General features: G+C 42.6%; 1 protein-coding gene across 1 annotated transcript in view; it reads right to left on the bottom strand.

Moving 5' to 3' along the window:
• Positions 1-982: 982 nt before the first annotated feature.
• LOC117453000 (GDNF family receptor alpha-2-like) overlaps positions 983-22,860 on the bottom strand; it is a 66,580-nt gene continuing 44,702 nt past the window's right edge. The window contains exons 6-9 of the mRNA XM_034091828.2: positions 16,152-16,264; positions 15,167-15,307; positions 11,323-11,465; positions 983-4,582 (exon numbers count right to left, since the gene is read on the bottom strand). Of these exons, the coding sequence (XP_033947719.1) occupies positions 4,445-4,582; positions 11,323-11,465; positions 15,167-15,307; positions 16,152-16,264 (535 nt within the window). The 3' untranslated portion in view covers positions 983-4,444. The remainder of the gene's footprint in view (positions 4,583-11,322; positions 11,466-15,166; positions 15,308-16,151; positions 16,265-22,860) is intronic.

Genomic DNA, 22,860 nt, shown 5'->3' with positions numbered 1-22,860 from the left:
TCTGCTGTCTTTTCAACCCAAAGCTCCGCCCCACTCCAGGGAAGGTGAAATGAAGTGAGGGTCGATTTGAATTTTGATCAGTTTATTTGCATGTCAAAACCCTTAATGTGTCTTTCATCGCCTTTATAAGGAGCTGACTATATAATAACTCACCGGGTGTCATCAATTTTTCTGAAAAGTAAGCAACAACCTGACCAAATGAAAGTTTGATTAATAGGCAGGGAGGTATATGCGCATTGTCCTGGTGACAGCTGCGTAAACAGGACGCCCATGGGAGCCTTTTAACTCTACATTTCCTGATGGAGTAGGTTGTAAAATATACACAGCAAGGCAGAAATTCACTTTCATGTTGCATTTATGAAACAGAAAATACTGCTAACAGGCAAAATGCACTGATTTACATTTGCGGTACACTGCGGAGGCATGAAGAACTCTATTCACGCGTGGAGTGAAAGCCAAAAACATTTGATGTTGTCAGACGGGTTGAACTGAAGTGTCAGTCAGCGACTCCTCACAGAACATCACCAGGTGCCGTTATCATCAGTGCACAAATGCTGCAGTCAGTCTGCGTTTCACCTTCTCTCACCCTGCCGTAGACCCTTCTGACTCCTGAGCTCTAAATTATTCAGCCAAATGCAAAATACACAGCGGTGTAAATTACTGCAGGCAAAGAAGTGTCGAACTGGACAAACACGCCTTGCAATAAAAAGCTCAAATACACTATATTTGTCATTTATTATGAAAAGGTACGCATGCACTACAAAAACTCGAAATCTTGCCAAGTATATTTGTCTAATTTCTAATCAGAATATGTCTGTACTTGCTATAAGACATTTTAACCTCATAAGTAACACTGCAGTGAGATATCGGGTCTTGTTTTTAGACAATGCATTTCATCTTGTTAAGTCGAAAAAACTTATTTTGAGTCGTATCTCAGTTGAAACACATATTTTTTTACATATTTATTAGAAAATCACCACTAACATCAGAAAACAGAACACTTTTGAGCATTTGCGGCTTATATAACACAACATTTCCTGATTCTGGTCAGTTCAAAGTGAGTTCTCAGCTAATTACAACATCTGATTTATCTAAATATCCCTTCTTATTTCAGAAGTCTAACCGAGCTGATTTTCACTTGTGCTATTGGCAGATTGTTGCTTATTTCAAGTGAAAACACCTTGTTTTTATTATTGTTTACTTGTTTTTGGTCCAGTGCTGTGCAAACAATCTGAATACGGTTTTCCTACAAAGAGGACCCATGTCTGTGGGACTATGACCGTGTTGCCGTTCGGACTTCAGAGCCTGTTCTGGAGGGAAAACTGGCAGCTCTGCTTCAACTTTGATGGGTTTCTGTCTCTGAAATTGTTAAATGTTGACGTAAGATCAGACACCTTTGCTTTTTTTGATTCTCAAACACAGACTTTGACTTCTGATGCTACGGGTGGGTTTTAGATTGATGGTTTGATTGATTTGTTTAAATTGGACCGTTTTGAACACCCAACCGATGTTTTATGTTCAAATAACTATATCTGTGAAAACGTGTGTTGTTGAATAGATTGTGATTCCTTTAGAACAGCTTGTAAACATTCACAAACATACATTTTTACTGCAGCATTGCCAATAGCAGAGAAAACAATATATATTCTTTATCCTTTAATCTTTTGAAGTAGCTGGTAATGTTGAGGGATGTTACAAAAGTGGGATTGTTTGCCATGGTGAAAAGTAACTTAATACATTCACTTAAGGACACATTTGAGGAACTTTTTTCCTTTTTTTAAACTGGGTTTTCTCTGGAAGTGTTTCCTTGTACGATGTGAGGGTCTAAGGACAGAGGGTCTAAGGACAGAGGGAGTCGTATTGTCAGACTGATATTCTGTACACACTGTGAAGACCACTGAGACAAATGTAACATGTGTGATATTGGGCAATATAAATAAACATTGATTGATTGATTGAACTTGTACCCGACTATTTTCCTTTTACACTACTTCATACTATAGCCCACTACATTTTGGCAGCCAATTTTATACTTTTTACACCAATACATTTATTTACAAATTTGTTGCATGTTGAATTTGTGCTGACAAATGAAACATATTATATCCCAGTGTTTGACATGTTATATTCTCAGAAGCCCAGAGCAGTAAACACACACGTTTAGGTCGTTCCTGACAGACCCGACCACACTGTGTACGGTGCAAGCACAGTTAACAATAACATATTGAGCAAAGTTTAATTTGACGTCTGTTCCCGTGACAGATTGTATACTTTTTTTTTGAAAATCAACAGGGAACATAAAGCTCTTTGATTCAGAGCATGCATGTACGTGGTAAAACACTATGGTGGATGTGTCGCCATGGAGACATAAACATTTAGTGGAAACACTCATTGTGCATCAGTTACAGTTCATTCGCCGCAAGGGAAAAAATGATGTATGTATAAACATTTGAAAATACATCCTGCTACCCATGTTGTGAAATGAATCCGTCAGAAGGGTTTTAAATAATGGCTCGGATAGATTTAAATACAACCTCATTCGACCTTGTGTACATTGGAAAAACAATTGGTTTCGTTCACTGTGGCAAAGAGAATATCTCTGTCTCGTGTATGGGACGAAATCAAAGTCATCTGTATGAAGGAAAGCCATCAACAGGACGAATAATCACAGCAATAACTTGTTCAATCTACATAGGTATGAGGCCTTTGAGTCTTTAAAGTGCTTGAAAGGTACTTTGTTGCCCAAAGTTAGCATAAAACTGCCGATGTACAGTATATGGTCAGCTTTGCACGACCCCTCCTAAATGATAGAAGTGTAATCGTCACACAAAAAGCAAGATGTTGTGTGTTGATTATTCAGCTTTGCAGGAGCTGGTGGGTAAATGTTTGTGCATACATGTTCCTGTTTTCAGGCTTAAGATGATCTGCTAAACAGCTGCATGGCGGTAGCTTCGTATCCAGTACGAGTGTTCTTGATCTTTACTTTTGTCAAGGGACTCATTTGGAAATGTCAGATCATTCCTTTAAGTTGATACTAGTTCCACAACTAGAAGGACATATTTGAACAAGTTCTATATTTTTCAGTAAAAAGATATGGATGCGGGTGAAGTTCAAAAATAAAAGGCCTTTTTTTTTAATTAATAGTCTATGAAAAGTTGTCATAGAACATTGGTTCATCGGCCGCACTAAAAATCTATCGGCCGTCTTGTTTGCGGTTGACTACACGATGCATCTAACCTCTGCTCTCTGAGGGGGCAGAAGAACCCCCACACTGGCCATTTAACCTGCTTCTAATAAGCTACCTTTCTCCTGCATGGAAATATAGACACACACACACACACACACGTTGTAATAATTGTCCACGCATACTCAGTGATAATACTCACACACGGGGTTATGGCTTTCCAAGCAGTTTGAGCTTGTTTAATCTCATCCCTGTATACATTCTTTGTGATCAATCCATTATAGACAAATATAAACGCAGATAATGAAGGCCTTCAATTCGTCCCAGTACAGAGTCATCTTACAGTCCATTCAAGGTACATCATTTGGTTGAATGAAAGAAAAGAGTTGTATATATATATACATAGAGACAGAAAAATACACATGTGCAGGTGGGCGTTTGGCGCACACCCACAGTCATTAACACACACAGCTCAAAGGACCGTTAACTACGTCACCATCGTTAAGTTCTTTCCGCCGCCGGCTGAAAAAGTACCCAAATGAAAGATCGGTACGGTAGTTTGATTATGGTCACGGATACTATACCAACACTTATAACACTGAGTAGGCTTTACAGTTTAGAGTTTACAGTAGTGTTGAAGAGGCAGAATGTAATCATCTCCCATCCCCTCCCCTAAATGTGCGGTCTGTTCATCTGAGAGAAGATTAAGTCGAGAACCAATTCAAGACAAAAAAAGTGTGACGGAAAGCAGAAATATGTCTCTTTCTCTCTCCCTCCCACCCTCTACCGCTCTACCCCATTTACCTCTTGCTCATTCCCTTTTATCTCTGCAACAATTTATTTTCTGTCAATCCAGTCTTCTTTTAATTAACTTGTTCATTCCCTCTCTCCCTCCTTTGGTGCGAAAACGTGCAGAAGTCTTTGAAATGATCAGCTTCAGTCCTCCAGGATTGTGTGTCTTAGTCTGAGAGAGAGTCCTTCCTGGAGAATGGCCTCTCCTACCAAGGGAACTCTTTAAAAAGCCACGTGCTCCATCAAAGTCGTGTTCCGACCTAACAATACATCAAATGAACAACAAATTGACAATTGCGAAATTTCAATATTTTCACTTTTTGTTTTTTTTTCTCCGCTTTCATAAATGCCATTTTACGTCGACCGCAGAGCGATCCAGCCTTCTTCATCTCAGTCTCCCAAATAACACCTTCTGCTTTTGGGATCAGCTTGTGGGTGGATGACCTCTTTTCTCTCCTCCTGGCGCTTCTACAAGGCATGCTGGGCCAGGACCAGAGCCAAGGCCAGGGCGGGAACCAGCGCCCAGACGTTGGCACACAGACAGGCAGAGTGGTCCTCTGGCAGGCCACGGGTTTTGCCCAGGCCAACCTCACTTGGATCAGGATACTGAGCAGATAGGGACACACACACAGAGGGAGAGAGATGTGAAAAGTTAGACATGACTCAGACACAAGAAGACGCTGCTTCTTACGCTGGCATTTGATGAGGAGAGAGACGCGGGGGGGAGGCGAGTGAGCACGGAGCTAAAGAGAAGAGAAATAAACAAAGTCAGAAAGTCAGAGTAAAAGTGAGACACTACGATTCTGTGGCAGACGCACTTTGGCACGGAAATCAAGTGCTTGATCCAACAAATGTTTTGATATGTGAAGTATACTCCAAGCCCCGGCTGCTTAGTATGCTCTCTTTTTCTTTAACAAGTTGGCAACAAAAGGAAAGATTCATGTGAGGACTTTTTCCTAAACTCTTTAAGGTTGTGCCAGCAAGTCTCTAAACAGTTTTTAAAGCTATCAATAAAGACGTTATGTACAAGAAAGAACATGCTACCAAGCCAAGCACACACTGCAGAAGCCAGCAGCTGTGGATTTCTTTCAATATTTCATAAGGCATAAATTACAGCAGCAAACACAACACTTTCAAGACTATGCAGTTTGACTGTGCACAACTGAAAACACTACAATGTCTATTGTTATCACAGACTGTATATATATATAAGATTGTTATGCACAAGGGGAAATAGACGTATGTATGGAGAGCGAGCGGAGGGGAAGGAAAGCAGTTCACCACGCTGCTCACATTACGGCAGAGAGCAGTGGGAACACATCAGCCCATATATTAAACTCCGTGGCCTCCAGAGTTCGACTGTTATATCCACACGGAAATTGCCTTATTATATGCTCTCCCATAAAACTGTTAGCATTTTGAATACTTTTTACATTCTCTCCGATTCTTGTAACACAAAGCATAACCATTTGCCTCGAAGTTAAAGTAGTCTCGCTCAATTTGTGGAGGCATCATTTCCAGCGCAGCCATACGGCGGCCCATCATAAGGAACATGAAACAGTTCCTCCCCCTCCTCCTCCTCGCACTCCATCACCCCCTCGACTCGTCTTCACCGATGTAACCTTTGCACAAATTGTACTTTGCACCATTTCCTTGTACACAGGAATCTAATCAGATGTTATCTCCCGGCACTTCATCTTCCCAACAGAACAAGGCAACATATAAACATCAAAAAATGATACATGAAAAGTGTGTTGGATTCTATTAACAAGACAAGCATATTATTTCCCCTGTAAAGGAAAGGAAGGAAGGATGGAGAGTGAGGAAGGGGAAAGGCGGGGCTTCCAAATAGCTGCAGTTATCTCAGTACCTGGGCTTGTACTTCCATACAAAAATGGTGAAATGACAGTTGCCAAAAAAGGGGGGGGGGGGTAAACGCTGTGGGTAGCTTGACAATGCACCAAACACATCCGCGACTAAAAGCCAATTAATTAGCAAGAGCAGTGATGTGTGGCAGCAGCCTGTTGACATGAGTCCAGATCTCCGGCTGCAGCCAATATCCACACGTACACTCGGGCTTGTGAGACGGCACACACACACACCAAAACACACGCCTAAAAAGCAGCAGGCACGCAAACAGATGCATGCACCGTGACGAAGCGCAGACAATGTCATTTACTCATTTACTGATGCTAACACACGTCTGGAAATCTAGGTGTAGTCATGGACTCTGACCTGAGTTTCAACAGTCACATTAAACAGTTACTAAATCAGCCGACTATCACCTAAAGAACATATCTAGGATTAAAAGACTAATGTCACAGCAGGATCTGGAAACACTTGTCCATGCTTTTATCTTCGGTAGACTCGACTACTGCAATGGTGTCTTCACAGGTCTCACTAAAACATCTGTTAGGAAGCTGCAGCTGATTCAGAACGCCGCTGCTCGAGTCCTCACTGACACTAAGAAAGTGGATCACATCACTCCTGTTCTGAAGTCTTTACACTGGCTTCCTGTGTGTCAAAGAATAGATTTCAAAATACTGCTGCTGGTTTATAAAGCACTGAATGGTTTAGGCCCAAATGACATTTCTGACCTCCTGCTAAACTATGAACCATCCAGATCTCTCAGGCCTTCAGGGACTGGTCAGCTTTCTGTCCCCAGAGTCAGAACTAAACATGGAGAAGCAGCGTTCTGTTATTATGCTCCAAACATCTGGAACAAACTCCCAGAAACCTGCAGGTCCGCTGCAACTCTGACTACTTTTAAATCCAGGCTGAAGACTTTTCTTTTTGTCGCTGCTTTTAATTGAACTATTCATATCTTAAACTGCACTGTAACTTTTATCCATGTACTTTTTCTTTTAATGTTTATTTTATTATCTTTTCTTTTTAATGACTGATTTTAAATGCCATTTTCTTAATGTCTTTCGTTTTTTGTAAAGCACTTTGAATTGCCTGTGTTGAAAGGCGCTATATAAATAAACTTGCCTTGCCTTGCCTTGCCTTGCCTTGCCTTGCCTTGCCTTGCGACAGGATGGAAAACAGTATTTATTTTAAATACTGATCAGGCTATTTATCAATGAACAGGTTACTACACATTTACTGTAGACAGTGTTTTCCTTATCGATCCGCACATTGTCAAATGTACAGTTTGATAAGGCTGCATCTTCCAAGGCAGGCGGGAGTAACCCTGGGGTATGGACTGTACTTTCTATCCACAATCAATTGTAGTCAATTGAGCAGAACATCAACACATGGCAGTGACAGTGTGGGAACACAGACAGCAGCGGCTTCCCACTGGCTATGAGAGTGAACAAATGAAAATGAAAACTTGAAAAGCAGTACAAATAATAAACATTTCCTTATTTGAGAAGGACATTTCCAATTCGAAAAAGGATTATAAAAGCCTAGAAAAATAGTAAAGACATCACTGGGGATTTAAAATATTCCTCACTAAACGGAAATGTTTTCGTAAATGGGGAAAATTATGTGTCTCCATATAAACAAAGATTATTACACTCTGACAATGCTCAAAGGAACTTGCCTCAGCCCACATGTTTACTCACTAAGCAGGGGATAAAACCCACAACAACTGGTACTGACATCTATGAATAATTATGCATCTAAATGAGCTGAAACACTCTATTAGAGAGCAGTGTGACAGACGTGAAGACTTAGTCACATCCAACACCATCCTAACATATTCTGTACAGCGAGGACCCCACGCTGGCCAACGGGAGATTTACAACCGTGGACGGTCCGTCTTCTGCCAAGAGGGCTCCATACCACAACAACATTTATCTGCCATGGAGGTTCGACAAGTTTTAATTGCCAGGCATACATAGCAGTCTGAGAAGGCAGGGCCGCCCAAAATGTCCCTACCAAGCTCCCTCTCTAATTATAAACTTCCTGCTTGAGTAATCACATGTCTTATTGTTTCCTAATTACCATTTTTACAATAAATTAAACACCACGCTGCACTGAGACAGGCGGAGAGCACTGCATCAATACTGACATGCACACAGTCCTCTGCAGATATCTACAATGCATTACCTCCCGGCCATCTCGCCCTGCAACACCTTTCCCAGACATACACAGTGTTTTTGTTATCAGAGCTGCTCGTTCATTAATTGTCTTCCTCGCAGCTTTTTTAATATTTTAATTTGCTGTCTTCGCGACAATGAGTGTTTCTGCGTGAAGGACAATGCTGCATGACTCGGGTGCCGTGTGACCGTTTATTGGCTGTGAAAGCCCCTGGAATTACTCAAAAGAGATGTCTTAATGGGAGTCATCCATTCATTTGCTAATTTGCATCCATAGACCTGGCACGCTGCTTAGATTCTGTGTCTATCTGTAATAGTGACTGAAACATGACATTAACAATAACATCAGCGGGAGAAGAAGGTTCTCAAAGTGCAATTTTATACTACAGTAGGGCTGGACGATTAATCGATTTTAAATCGTAATCGCGATTTGAAATGATGCAATTATGAAATCGCAAAGCCAGCGATTTTTTTTTAACATTTTTTGTTTTTGTTCTTGTGTGTCAGTCATCCACACCAATCAGAAGTGCTGTGCTCCACATGTACCAGCCATTGTTAACCAATCAGAAGTGGCCCATGATAGCAGGTGATAGACAGATTGATCCAATCACCTGCCAAGTCTTTTTGAAAGTGCCTGCCCTTTCCAGATGGCTTCCAATGGAGCTTTCCTAGATGGTTTCTGAGTCAGGTTAGTAATGCTCCATCACGTGTTTCTATTACAGGGCGAATCTTAAACTGAAGCTTGACTTTAAAGCAACAACTGGTACTATTCTGTCTTGGAATAGTCTGCAAATTAAATGGAAACTGAACAATCTGGTGCCACTAAATGTTTTTAAAGCTCGGTTGGATGCTAGTCAATCGGAAGCTATTGGTACCTGTTTAAGTGGATAATTTTGTAAATGATGCTGTATGATGTCCTTTTGTTGTTCTGTTTATGCTTTTATGTTTCATGTGGAACTACTTGAGCAGGTCTCCCTTGGAAAAGAGATCAATGATCTCAATGGGATTTTATCTGTATAAATAAAGGTTTGAAATGAAATGAAATGAAATGAAATGAACCCAACGGAAGTTTCATGTACAGTAAGTTTAGTTCTTTCACTCGTAGCTCGGGCTGCGGGGGTGCTAGAGACGGGAGCACGTTGATACGACCTTCCTAGCCGGAGTTATGGCCGCATTTTACAATAAACTTCCGTTGGGTCGCTTAAAAACAAATATGGCAATTCGAATCGCAATATCTGTCAGAAAAATCGCAATTCGATTTTGCAGCCCTAAACTACCGTATATAATTCAGCCGTGCTTGGGAACTGGGTCTCCTGCTAAGGTGAGAAACATCATCAGTCTTTCACCAGAAGGCAGCAGGGCACATCTAAAATACATCTGTAAAACAGAGCGATATTTCATTGTGAAAACTAATCAAAGTCAGCTAGATAAAAAAAGAGAGGGGGGAAAACCTCTCCTTTGCCCAAACTGCAAATGAAATATTCCTGTCCTGTTCAAGAGAGACAGAGAGTGAGGCGGCACACAAAATGCTCCTTTCATTTTGCACATTTATTTAAAAGGAAAATGAAGTTCTATTAAAAGACAAACACATGTGCATTCTTGCAGCACAGCAGCGAGTGATGTGTTTCTGCTCCAGACGGTGAACCCAGTTATAGCTGAGCCGACTGCAGTCTTCTGCTCGGGCCCTGGGCCAGTGTTTTAGAACCTCTAATCCAGATTAAAAACCTGTCTTCTCATTTATTTCGCCATTTCATTGAGTGAGAGAGAAATACAACATTTCGACCGTATGTCATCATCTCGGGTGTAGCCTAATCTGTCTTATCATAAAGCGCCTGAACTGACGCACCAACTGTGAATGAGAATGGGCCTTTGTTGAACGTCATGATTTCGCCTCTTTACAAAATCCTCCTTTCATGAGAGCAGAGTTAAAGACTGTGGATCGTCTGAAAAGTAAGTTATCACACATTTAGCCATGGAAGTTGACTGCTGGAAGTGAACGGATACATTTGTGCTGCAACAACATGTACATAAAACACATTATTGTATGTACGTTAAACATGTGTTGTAACCAGGCTTGGGGAGCAACGGACTACATGTAACGGGATAATACGGATACAAAAAAGGGTAAATGTAATCGCTAAAAAAACACTATCAGAAAACTGTTACCTTTTTTTTTTGGCTACTTCAACTTTCATTGTTTTCACATCGACATTTTAATATTGAGGTAATCCAAGAGTATTGGGAAAGTAATCAGGTTACATTACTTTCATAGTGTGATACTTTGATAAGGTGTGACTACTGTAGTGATTGTAAAGGCCCTGTCACACTGTCCCGAAATTGACACCCGATGGACACACGATAAAGGAAATGTTCAAATTCGGCTGTGATCGTAGCAACATCGGGCCATTCGTGAGGGCATCTAAGCCATCGTATGACCGCCGGTGGAGTTTCTCAGGCTCCGGCAGCAACTTCGTGAGCGGCAACTTCGTAAGGCACTCGTGAGGGCATCTTGTCAAATCGTGTCATCTTCGTGTTATCATCAGTGCATTCAGCCTCACTCTGATCGGGGCGAATGCCCGATGGCACCGAGGATAACAAGATGCCCTCACGATGGCCTTACGAAGGGCAACATGGACACGAATTCAACACGAAAATGAACCTTCGCAAGGCCCTTCGGCTATTTTTTGGCATGCCAAAGATTTTGCCTCCGCTCACGAAGTTGCTGCCGGAGCCTGAGAAACTCCACCGGCGGTCATACGAAGGCTTAGATGCCCTCACGAATGGCCCGATGTTGCTACGATCACAGCCGAATTTGAACATTTCCTTTATCGTGTTGTTTTATTGCACAACAAAATCATGTAAACATATTATGTAAATAACCCAATTAGTGTTCTGTGAAACTAAAAAGGATATAATATATTATTTTGAAGGACAGTTGACAGGAAGTTGTTGTTGTTATGGAAACAACATTACGGAGAAAACGTAATATTTTCTACATATAAAGACGGAGAAAGTAAAGAACAAAGTCTGAAGATGTCAGTACAGTATCATAGTACTGTAACATAATTGTTTTTGGTACTTTCATTGCAGTTGTATTTCTTAAATGTAATGTAAATGTTGCCTTCGTGTGTGGTTCGGGGCCATCTTCGTGCGAAATTCACAATTCCATATTCGTGTGTCCATCGGGTGTCAACTTCGGGACAGTGTGACAGGGTCTTTAAGGAATACATTTCATGTCAAGTAACCCTGCCAACCCTGGTTGTAAGACAAGCAACAAAACCACCAATATTAACACATTACCTTGTGGATGATGACAAAGGGATGTTCTGAGGGGGCTGTTGTCCAATCAGAACCCGTCTTCGTTGTCGCCGAGGGGCCGGGGACAGACGCATTTTTGTTCTGCATGTTGTCTAACCCGTAGCCGAAGGCCTGGATGGCGTTTCCTGCAGGGACAGAGATATAAAGTCATTTGTTTTGTTTGCGAGCAGACAGCTCTAAGTCAGCTTCTTGGTCCCCTGCCCAATCTTTGGCAACCGAGGGAATGAGGGGGGGGGGGGGGGGGGGGGGGGGGAGAGAGGGAATGAAAAAAGGAAGGAGAAGAAAGAGTAAGGACAATCAGCCTTTTTCTGCGTTAGTGAACTTGAGAGTTCAACTAATCAAAAACAGCAATCAGGGTTTGGTTTCAAACAAATCTTTGAAGTGTGGAGCCGAGGCTTTTATCAGGTCAAGTCCCTCTAATCATTAAGTGATTTTGAAAGGGTTATACATGTTTCATCTTAACCTAACTTCTGTAAGGCCCTTCCCGCTGGAAGCCAGGCCTCCGAACACTCTGGTCTGCCATCTTGAAGCTCTTTTTCCCCTCTCGAAACACGCAGGTTCGTAATACTCTCCTCCCTGTGCCGGCTCTATAGAGCTGCTCACCGTAATCACCTTTCAGGCCCTCAGACGCCACGCCGATAATCCGCCATCGGTCAAAGTAGCGCCGTCAGTGAGTGTCTGTTCGCCAACCAACATGTGCCTTCCGCTGCAGGACATACGTGTTGATCGGCTCTTTGCTGTTGTCTTTGTGTCGTGTTCAGAAGCAACAAGTAAGTCCGAGATAACAGTCGACCCGGTGGCCACTAGTTCGTCAATGTCCGTTTGGTGTTTCTGGGCCTTTACTCGTCTGTAAATTCTTCAAGTCTAGCCCCTTGTTTTAAGTTGTTTTTCGGTCCGTGTGCATTGTTTACTTATTTGCTAGCAGGGTGAGCCCTTTTTGCTTAAAGAAAACCATTCTGCCGAGTTGTTTGAACTTAGGTACAGCCCTTACTTCATTCAGTATTCGGTTGATCTTAAGAATGTATTGTTAGCCTACTTTAAGTTGTTGAAGTCGAGCCGTTGTTTTTTGGGGTTACTTTACGTCCGTGTGAATTGTATTTAGATTTCCGAGCATGACCAGCAATCCCGTGGTTGTTATCCCCCCTTCGCAAGCGGCCATGCCTCGAGACGTTTGGATTTGGGCACAGCCAGAACTTCCTGTACGTTTTGGAATTGATTTTAAGAATGTGTCGTTAGCCTCATTCGATTGGACACGCTTCAATCTATCTTTCCAACCTTTGACAACCGTAAGGTCACTAAGGTCCGCTGACCAGTTGCTTCGGGTGCTGCCAAGAACACACTGCCTCATGTTTAATATTCTATGTCGCGCTTTCGTTTTGAATGCATGTTTATAGCATGCTATCAATTTAGCTTCTAATTAAGCTTCTATAAATGAATCCTGCGGGGACATGATAGAGACGTCTATCAAATACAAACAACAAATAGAGGAATAATGTCCGCACTTGAGATGATGAACCCCAATTAGTTTCTCGACAGTTACACACTCAGCAATTTAATCTGTTAAAAGTAGACAATCATTCAGCTCAAACGAAGAACAGCAGCCTGTGAATATGAGTGCCTGCAGATTTAGTGTGTGTGTGTTGTGCCTACGAGCTTGTGTGAGTCCCTGCAAACACGCGATAAATCCCTGTTCAGTCAGCTTTTCAACTAGATATGGCAAAAATAGGGGCTGAGTACCTTTTCGTTGCTCATCCGTTTAAAACACGAGACTTGTTTCTCTTTGTTCAGCCGGAGAGAAGGCAAGGCATGTAATTGCTTGGCAACCACCTCCATTATAAGGTCAGCATGTCGAGATGACTTTAAATAGATTCATGTGACTGATCAAACTGAACATATTCCCAAACAAAGCAAAAGAGAGGCATTCTCCCACCACCACACGACACAGATTATCGGATGGACACAAACATCCCTTAGTACTCCGATGCACGGCCACATGTGGCTGTCACATCCGCCATCCACCTACACGGTGTTGCACACAAGCACACACAAAGGCAAACACACATACCCCTGCACACTTAACACATACAAAAGCACCCTTCATGTTTCGCTTTCTCTTCGACACTGGTGATTTGCTGCTGGAAAATAAAATCGCATGAAGGAACGGGGCTCACCGGAGAAGCCTAACAACTTAAACGCCAGCAGTTAGGAGCCTGCAAAGTGCCGCGGAGACACGTGACGCTCGCTGTCCTCCTAGATGGCGCACGACGGAGGAATAAAGTCATAAATCAAACTACTTAGCTGGAAGGCCTCCACACAGGATGCTTTAATGCTTCACTGAGTGATTAAGCTCAAGGCCAATAGCGATTCTATTTTTTAATGACTTGATAAGTTGTCCTTTGACCCCTGGGCATAGCACGCATAGCCCTACCTGCAGGGACAGATGGAGGAAGAGAAAAGGAGGTGAGAACAAGAAAAGGAGGGGCATGTTTGATAATGATATTCATTTAGTTGGACTGCTTTATTTTGGTCGCTATTCACAACTTATCCTTTTAATTTATTTACAAGATCTTTTAATTTATTTACTAGATCTTTTAAGGGGAGACTGTGAGACAAGGTGTCTTTAATAAATGATTTGTCTTACGCCTTCAATGTGCTTCAGAATGTCAATCAATGTAAGGTATAAGGTGTGTACTCGATAGAAACAGTGAACGTTAGTCGATGAGGGCAACTGGGAGCTAAAAGTGATTTTTCATATAGATTTATATGTTTGTTTATGACTGCACATCGAGTGTTTTTTGATATATTCTCCTCAGCGTTGTGTCAAAGTTTATCGCCTGTTCTCCTCGACTGCAGAGCGGAGATGCTGCATTTTGTGTTCTTTTTCAAGACGCCTCCTCAGCTCCCAGCCTCATCCCTCATCCTGCACACTCAGCTAAAAAGCGGTACACCAGCAATCTATTGAAATGGTCTGAAAGCATTATCCACAAAATGGAACATGTTAAAGGCAATGGTGTCGTGTAGCGCTGATCACGCTGCTCGCTGCACCAAGGACAGAGCTTTCTGGATTTTATTTTTTCAGTGAAGAACAAGAGTACAAGCACAAGAGTGTTGGAGGTAACCACGCTGTCCTGCTGCACCCTGGGTGTTATGCATGAGATGGACAGATGATATGTATTTTAGCTTCTGCTATTATTTCATTTCTACTTGTTCCGTTCCTTTTTCCATGACATTTTTCCGCCGCAAGGGATAAGCCCTTTAACTCTCGCAGATTGAATATGAAAATGACATGCAAATGGTTTCCTTTGTATTGAAGTCTGGGCAGATCTTGTCCAAAGGGGGGATGAGAAGTTTTGAGAAAGTAAGAACATTTAATTCCATCTTAATCAGTGGGCAAAGGGGTGTTCGAGGTTAAAGCGGATCAAATGTAGCACATACACTTTATATAGAGTTTCATCAATAAGTACCTTAATCCTTCTGGTTTTATTTAACTATGTTACGTAAATAATGTATTTCCTCATTAATTTAAGTAAACAAATCGATATTAACTTTAATTGTATACCTGGATGTTTGAAGAGTATCCACCCAACAACATCACCTCCCGAGTTCCATCACTGCAGAGCTCCAGGACATTGAAAAACAGAGTCTGCCATGAGGCCATTAAAGTTGCATTAGATCGAAGTTCATAGCTCACTCGACTCTTACATGGCAGCAAGAGTAACTACCGCATCACAAGCTAGTGCTCTTATCAATATAACATGACTGTCGGACCCCATCAGTTACACAACCCGCGACACATGCAGAGTATCCATAGGTGGCGACGGCTTACTCAGGCATGTGTTGTCCGTGAACTCCCGCAGGAAGTTGGAGCATTCCTCTTCCTGGTTGCCGCTGCCCTTACAGCTGCACCACGGGGAGACGGTCCAGTTGGAGAAGCTGCTGTCGACATAGTTGGGAGTCATTTCTGTCCCTGTGAGGGCACCCACACACAAACACATACACACATCAGGACACACTGTTAGAGGTCACTAATGGACAATAATGGACTACATTTATTGCATAGTCTATAAACAGATAACAAGATGGTAGTCATGGGTTTGCCCTCTGATTTATAAGGTAAGGCATTTTGTACTGCTTTATTTTAGATGTAAAGAGGCCATTATGTTATGAATATTTGTGCAAAGTAGGTGCTTTAGGGAGTGTGTGTGTGTGCTGTTTGAATATAGCACCGCTGTACCAAAACATTTAGCAAATGTGTCCCTGTGCCGATGCTTTCAGCGGGAGTCAGGAGATGCACTTTGTGTCGTTTTTCTAGAGAGACGCCAGGAAGAGCCATGGCAAATGAACACTTCACACTGCACCAGTTGTGGCACACGGTGGGGAGGCAGTGACTGATTGTGAATTATGGACACTTCAGCAACCACTATGCAGTATAAAAAAGTTCTTTTTATGTAAATTTGCATTTTAAAAATCGTCCCGAGCTCCGTGACGCCAAGGGACCGTTATCAAACGTTGGCCAGGGTTGAAATACATGCATGGACTAGTCCAAGCACATTGTCTGAGCACCATTTACTACGAGCAAACAGATGGTCATCAAGTGTTTTAATTAAGTAAACACTCTGTGCCTCTCCTGCCTAATCACTTCTCGTAGCAAGCTGATGTCCAGTGTGCTTTGGGAGATGTAGTCCAGGAGGGGGGAAAAGTGAAGGTCGACCTGTCTTTTACCATCAATATTTATCTCCTCTAATACCTGGATTTTGATGTGGGATTTAAAGTACATTTCTATTTTCTCTCAAGCACTCAAAGAAACTCACCGATGAGCCGTGCGTAGGAGGCCAAACAGGCTTGGTGATTGTCTTGGTTGGGACAGGTGCTCACGGTCTGCGGAGTCACCTCGCAGTTCACCATGTAATCAGCCAGCCTTGACCTGCACAACAAACACGAAGCACAGAACCGAAAATCAAAAAAGGCAGGCACGGGTTCAGTAAGAAGCACCGCTTTCACTCTGAAGCATCTGCCAATAGCCAAACTGGGATAGTATGCAACCTGTTTCTAGGCCATGACAACAGGTGTCCTGAATTACAAACCAGGTCTCGCTCACAACAGAAACAACAAGCGTTTTACTATTTTCAACACGACCCCAGTTAATTTGTGTGAGAAAGATACGATAGTGGCTGTTTCCTCCATGCTTATCCTGGACATCTCCACTGTTTCCCGAGCTCGCTTTCCCCACAAACCTAGGGAGCTGATAAAAATAGTATGTTTTTGTTTCGGTGTGTGTTTGTGATAAGAGCGTAAGCCTGTGGAGGCCCCCAGGGCAGCATTGCTAATCCACTTAAGCAGGTTTATTGGAAGTAGCGTGTGCAAAGTTGGTCTGTCTGTACTGTTCACATCACAGCTGCCCACTAAGTGAGTCACAAACCATTGCGCATGTCTTCCCCTCTGTATCTCTGTATCTCGCTCTGCCACGACTTATTCTGTGACCTGGTCTGACCAATTTCTGCAGCCTTAAGTTCAAAGGTAACTGAATTGTTCCTCGGGCGGTCTCTTGGGATGACTAACACAAACACACAAGGAAACACAGAAACGTGATCTGTAAGGGAAGTGATGTACTGTTTAAAAACAATGTGGGTGCTATGTGGGGGATTTATAAAAACATTATTGACATTGAAACACCATTAAGATATTTATCGGCATCCAGAGTTCAAGTCTTTGTGTCAAGCCAGTGGTGTTGGGACTGCTGTTCCTCAAAATTAAAGGAACTGTTCAACATTTTGGAAAAATCCTTCTTTGTGATATTTTGGGAAGTAAAGACCAAAAACCACTCAATAATACCGCTCCCACATCAGTACGATATGTCCAGTATCTGGATTAAGGAGAAAGCTAGTTTAGTTCCGTCGTGCAGACATCAAAGTTTTTACATTTGTACTTTTCTTTCACGGTGCTAACAACCTATCTGCTCTTGAGTCAGACATGTTTTAAACAGTGTGTTCAGTTGTCTGACAGCATGTGCTTTTAAGCATGCAGCTGTCCATACAAGACACACACAGCCAATCTCTAGCTGTGCAAGGTTTAGACAAGGCGTCAGAAATGTGCAGTCTGGTGCTAATTTCCTTCAGTTAAGTCATTATCCCGATGTCTCAAAATGGATGTGATAATAACTGAAAATTCAACAATTATAACAACTCTCCTTGCATTAATGTCAAACACATCGACATACTGCCTTGTCTTTAAATATGCATTGCGCCACTTTGTACTTTTACCTTCTACGGCACCGCTACTTGATCAGTACTCATAACTGTGTGCCTTTTCTGAAGTCATTGGATTCGATGAGATGCATTTGAATGATTCTGAGCTTCCGCGTGTTTTTCGGCAAACACTGAATCTATTGCTTTCGGCGGACATTGTTGTTCAGGGAACTCGGAGGAGGGTACATGTAGCCGTAACTCTGTATCAGAGAAAGAGAGTTCTTCTGTTGTTGCAGCAAGTTTAAGACCAATGTATTCTGTATCTCAGCTCAGTGAAGACAGCGGAGACAAGCAGATTTGGCTGAGGGGAACCTGAGGTGATAAGGTTACAATCTCTCCGTCTCTCTCCCGCAGTCTTTCGCCACAGTGGAGATGCAGTCAGTGTGGTGTGATGGGCTTGGGCCTCGAGCAGCAAAACCCACTCAGACTCACTTCATTACTCCAACTCCATCTCCATCCGCCCCACTATCAAATCAGCCGGAGAGCTTCTGGATGTGACATGCTGCTAACATCACATCGCGAGCCACGCTTCAGAAAGCGTATGGCTGCTCTTCCATGGCTGCGACGATGGATACCGATGCACGCACACACTCTAATGATACACGGTACATAACATTCCCACAAAGAGGAACACACACACAAATAGGCCCGCAAACCAATCCCGCTCCACAGCAGCCCTCCAAACTCAAAGCCCTCCTCATTCATTCCTGTTCTGAGTGAAAGAAGGCACTTGTACCCACAATCATGCCACGGACGATACACAAAAAGATACAACACACTGAGAGGGAAGAACGCTAGTGTGCCGATACAAAGCAACCCCTATAGCCACATTTCCCATTTTTATATTTCTTACAGGCGAAGTGTCCTTTCATGCCAACAAAGACTGTGAATGTCAGATTTTTTTTCTTCCGGAAAGGCAAATACCACGAACATTAAAGAAAGTGAACCGGCATTGTGTTTCTTTTTTAGATGCACAGCCTTTTCATTCAATGATGGCTTAAGAATAGTAATTTAAAGTTTAGAGAGGTGTCCTGAGTGTTCAGACAATGGTGTTCCAAGACTGAGATTCAGCACATTTCATGGCGTCCGTGGTCTTTCCATTATACCCCGGCAAAGCGCCACTCGCTGCTGAAATTACAGGCTGTCTAGCTCAACAGAGTTTTATGGTCATTTCAGCCACTCAGCCCCCAGGGAAGTGGCAGGGGAGCCCCCTCAGAGGTAGACTCCTTTCAACCAGCCTGACACGTTAAACACAGTGATTCGACTGAGCACTGAGTGCATGTCCATCCAGCTTGGCAGTAATAGAAAACTAATGGCTTTTCATATGGATTCGTATTCCTATCAGTTGATGCCTGTGACAAACAACGTGACTCAAATCAGATGAGTGTCAGTCTTGGAAACTATTTCCCTGAGGACAGAGGAGGAGCAAAAACAGTTGTCAGTCTCCTAAGTCTCTAATAGCTTCCTTTCTACGTTGAAAACGGTTGAGAGACTTCTCCTTGTGCTCCGTCTAAAAATATCAGCCCTTCTGCTGATGATAATTTCTGTTAAATGTTGCAGCCCTTTACTCTTATCGCTTCCTGCCGTCTTCAGCCGAGAGAGGCTTTAGAAACCATATCTCTCACTCATCGACAGAGAGCATAACAATAACCCTGACACAATAGCTGCCGACATAATAGCGGTTGCATGTAGCGAATGAGAAAAAACCGAAGATGGTTCTCGATGCTATGCTATCTTCTCCTCTGTTGTGTTCCTCCGGCCTCATCGCTCCACCCCTCCTCTCTCAATAACGTCTTGTTGTCTCCGTCATAAAACTGTTTGTCATTGCAGCCTTGAGTGTTCATGTGCAAACTCACGGCAAAGGAGGTTTGACCCTGGACTAATCAAAAGGCTCCAAAGCCGCGTGTGTTCTTTTGTCACTTGATGTTAAAAGCAAACAGAGTCTTGGCAGAGCTGAGATCACTCTATTTCGTCAGGCATGGTTTATTACATCATAACAATTATTATGAAAAGCCTCACAATAAAGCCCTGATTTTGTGAGGTGAGTGCTATGAATATATGTTTTTGATTAAAAGCCGATTCTTTTGTCTTTCCATTAAAAGGCAATACTATGAATTGGTGAGCTTCAGTGTCATCCTGATCCTGCCTTTCTGCCGGTGACCCAGAGATTGCTCCGGTCAGAGATGATCATCCATTTTACCCACAGCTATTTTCTCTTGGATGTGCGTGGAGAGAGGCCTTCCTCTTTTGGCAGCACTGTAGTCATTAGGATTCACAGTCAATACTCTAAAAGGGCAATGTGGACAGATGGCATTCAGTCAAAACACAAGGCAGTTTAGCTTAGCTGTCACACGACAACACCTTTCACCCCCTGACTCAGCAGAGAATAGAAACCCACAAAAACTGTCTGGTGGAACAACGTCCCATGCATTTTAAGCAGAAGTTCCACACAAAAAAAGCTACCATATGAAATGTTTTGAAACCCACTTTCTGTTATATTTACTTATGCTGCATGATTGCAATGTTCCTTGTTTGGCAACCAGAAAATTGTCTTGCTTCTTTTGCTTTCTCTCCCTTTCTGTGAACACCACCCGCTGCAGATGTCTTACAACCCCTAGTGCAGGGGTTCCCAACCTTTTTTCCCAAGAGCCCCCCCAAATGACTCCTGTTGGAGCGGTAATTAAAGTTTAAAAGTCTCAAAAATGCTACAACTACTGTCACAAACTGGATGAATGTGAAGTATGTTATTAAAGGAGGATGAAAGCGTAATTAAAGAGCACTATTGGAGTGACTTTGATGGTTATTGGACTCAGGATTAATTAATTTGGATTCCCGCTGAATGAAGAAATTAAAGGACGGCGGAAGTGGAAAGAATTCACAAAGGGATTAAACTGTTTGAAACACGTGCTCAAAGTAAACCGGATTTTGCCGATGTGTTTATGTGGATTCAAAAGTCGTAAATAATCTACAAAATGGAGGAGACCGATCTGATCGGAGCAACTGTGACAAATAATCCAACTGAAACCGGCATGGACAATGACTACGTTTTAAAAATGCGCTTCCAGAAAAGCCCGGTTTGGACACTTTATGGGCAGAAGAAACATTTCCATTAAAGAAAATCATGTATTGCCTTACAATTATATGTAAAAAAAAAAAAGTCTTAATATGATATTTGGCCTCAAATCATCTGAGGCCTGGCGCCGCCCCCCAGGTTGGGAACCACTGCCCTAGTGAATGTTATAACACCGGGATGAATGCTAAATCAAGCGTGCCACACACAAAACCCAGTACTGTTTGTTTGATAAGGGACGAGTAGATTGTTCAAGGTTATCTGAACTCCCTAAATACTCTCCGAACAAGGCAAACATCCGCCCCCAGACAAAGTGTACATGTCAAACAAATGGAATGAACTGGCCCTAAAAAGATTACACAGTTAGCAGTGCGCTAAAGAACAGATACTAGCAGTAATTAAATACCTGTTAGACATATTACATGGGACACGTTTAAAGGACGCCACAAGCTATCAATGAGACTCCGTAAGTATGAAGAGAAGTTCAGAGTAAGAATGATGGAGAGCCAAAGAGCAGGCCCTAATTGACACATTCAAAACCACACATTGACTATTCTGTAAATAAGGCTAAAGTCTTATTGATAATGTTGGCATTAATAATGGATAAGGTGCTGTTGGCTAAGGGATTGTAAAGGAAAGAATGAGAGGCCTAGTCGGTAATGACTGCAGTTTTCCCCGATACCATGTTCCGTTGGAGATTACGGTTAGGAAACTAAATGGACATACACTAATCCATGTATTCGAATGAAACGCACTACTCGTTCTTTCCAACTCCGGCCCCATCCGTCCCATTACTTGTCTTCCTCTCTCACTTTGCTCTTAGCCCGTTTGTGGCTCTCATGTGTAGCCAGCAGGCTGAGCACGTCTCCACCACTGAAGCGAAGGCCTGATTAAAGCCGCACACTGCAGCAAACTGTACTATGTATGAGGAAAAGGTCACATATTGACACATGCTTCGCTTGCAAAACCAGAGCTTAGCGCTCAGAAAAAACACTTGGATCACTTGTAATGTAACCAGGGAGATAGGAACAATCCAGGTCTGACCTTCAGCTTCGATTTGTACAAAGGTAATACGAACCTAAACTTCTGTCAAGGTGAAAAACATATTTTATTCCTTAAAGGTGGGGCTTTGGAGAAACCAGCTCGAGTGCGCTAGAATTTAAAAATACACAGTTGGAAGAAATCTGCTACTTCCTTCCAGAGCCCCTCCTCCAACACACACGAACGCGCACATGACCAATGAGGGCACGAGATAAGTTTGTGCACAGATGGAAGGCTGACAGGCAGGTAGGCCATCCAGTTACTTTAGCCGGTCCGGCTCAGATGATTGGTCGTGCTTTTTACAGCGCCACGGCTTCCACAGATGACTTTTTTTATGGATTTGTTGTCAAAGCACTTCAGATATTCATTGCTATCGGGATGTTAAGAGCATTCCATGGAATATAACAAAAAGTGTATCTCGAGCCGGTTTCTCAAACGTACCTACCCCGCCTTTAACGCAGCGTCCACACGGAGGCGTGCGTTGAAGCTTGCTGGTGAGCTTCAACTCGACCAATCACATGAATCTCCCGCCCCGGACACACAAGCACGCGGTTTGATTGGCTAGAGCTTGTACTGGCATATGATTTGATTGGCTGACACTTCCGCCGAAGCTTCAAAAGTTGAACATTGCTCAACTTTTGAAGCGAGCAACGCGAAAAAACGCGAAGCAACGTTCCCACAATGCAGTTCGGCAAAGCGTGACGTCACCCCATTCAATGTGAATGGGAGAAGCGTTGAAGCTTCAACGCACGCCGCCGTGTGGACGGGCCGGCATTAATGTAGGGACATTTTGGCTAGTCCTTACTTTCATTAACAGGGAATGTAAGACTTGGCTTTACATAAAACATTAGAATTAGAAAGATTGAAATGTGCGCTAATTAGATTTAGTCCATATTCTTATTTAAAAAAGGATCAAATGACTCTGTGTTTCTGCCCCATTCTTTTCTGCCATCTCAAATACAAACTGCATTGCTCATTACGCTTAGATAGAAACCGATTTTTTCCAAACTCAGTTTGTTTTCATATCACAAAACCTTTTCTAATCATAGTGTGCGCAAGTCTGTGTCAGAAAGAGGTTGTGAGGATGGTTGAGAAACTAGCACAGGAGACACGTTGATTTCTTTCAACTTATATACGGAGGGTAACTGAATTACCGAATTAACG

This window comes from Pseudochaenichthys georgianus, chromosome 9 (assembly GCF_902827115.2).
Source record: "Pseudochaenichthys georgianus chromosome 9, fPseGeo1.2, whole genome shotgun sequence".
In the NCBI taxonomy this organism is placed as follows: domain Eukaryota; kingdom Metazoa; phylum Chordata; class Actinopteri; order Perciformes; family Channichthyidae; genus Pseudochaenichthys; species Pseudochaenichthys georgianus.
Note: the sequence above shows the minus strand (reverse complement) of the source record. Positions and strands in the feature narration are given on the sequence as shown.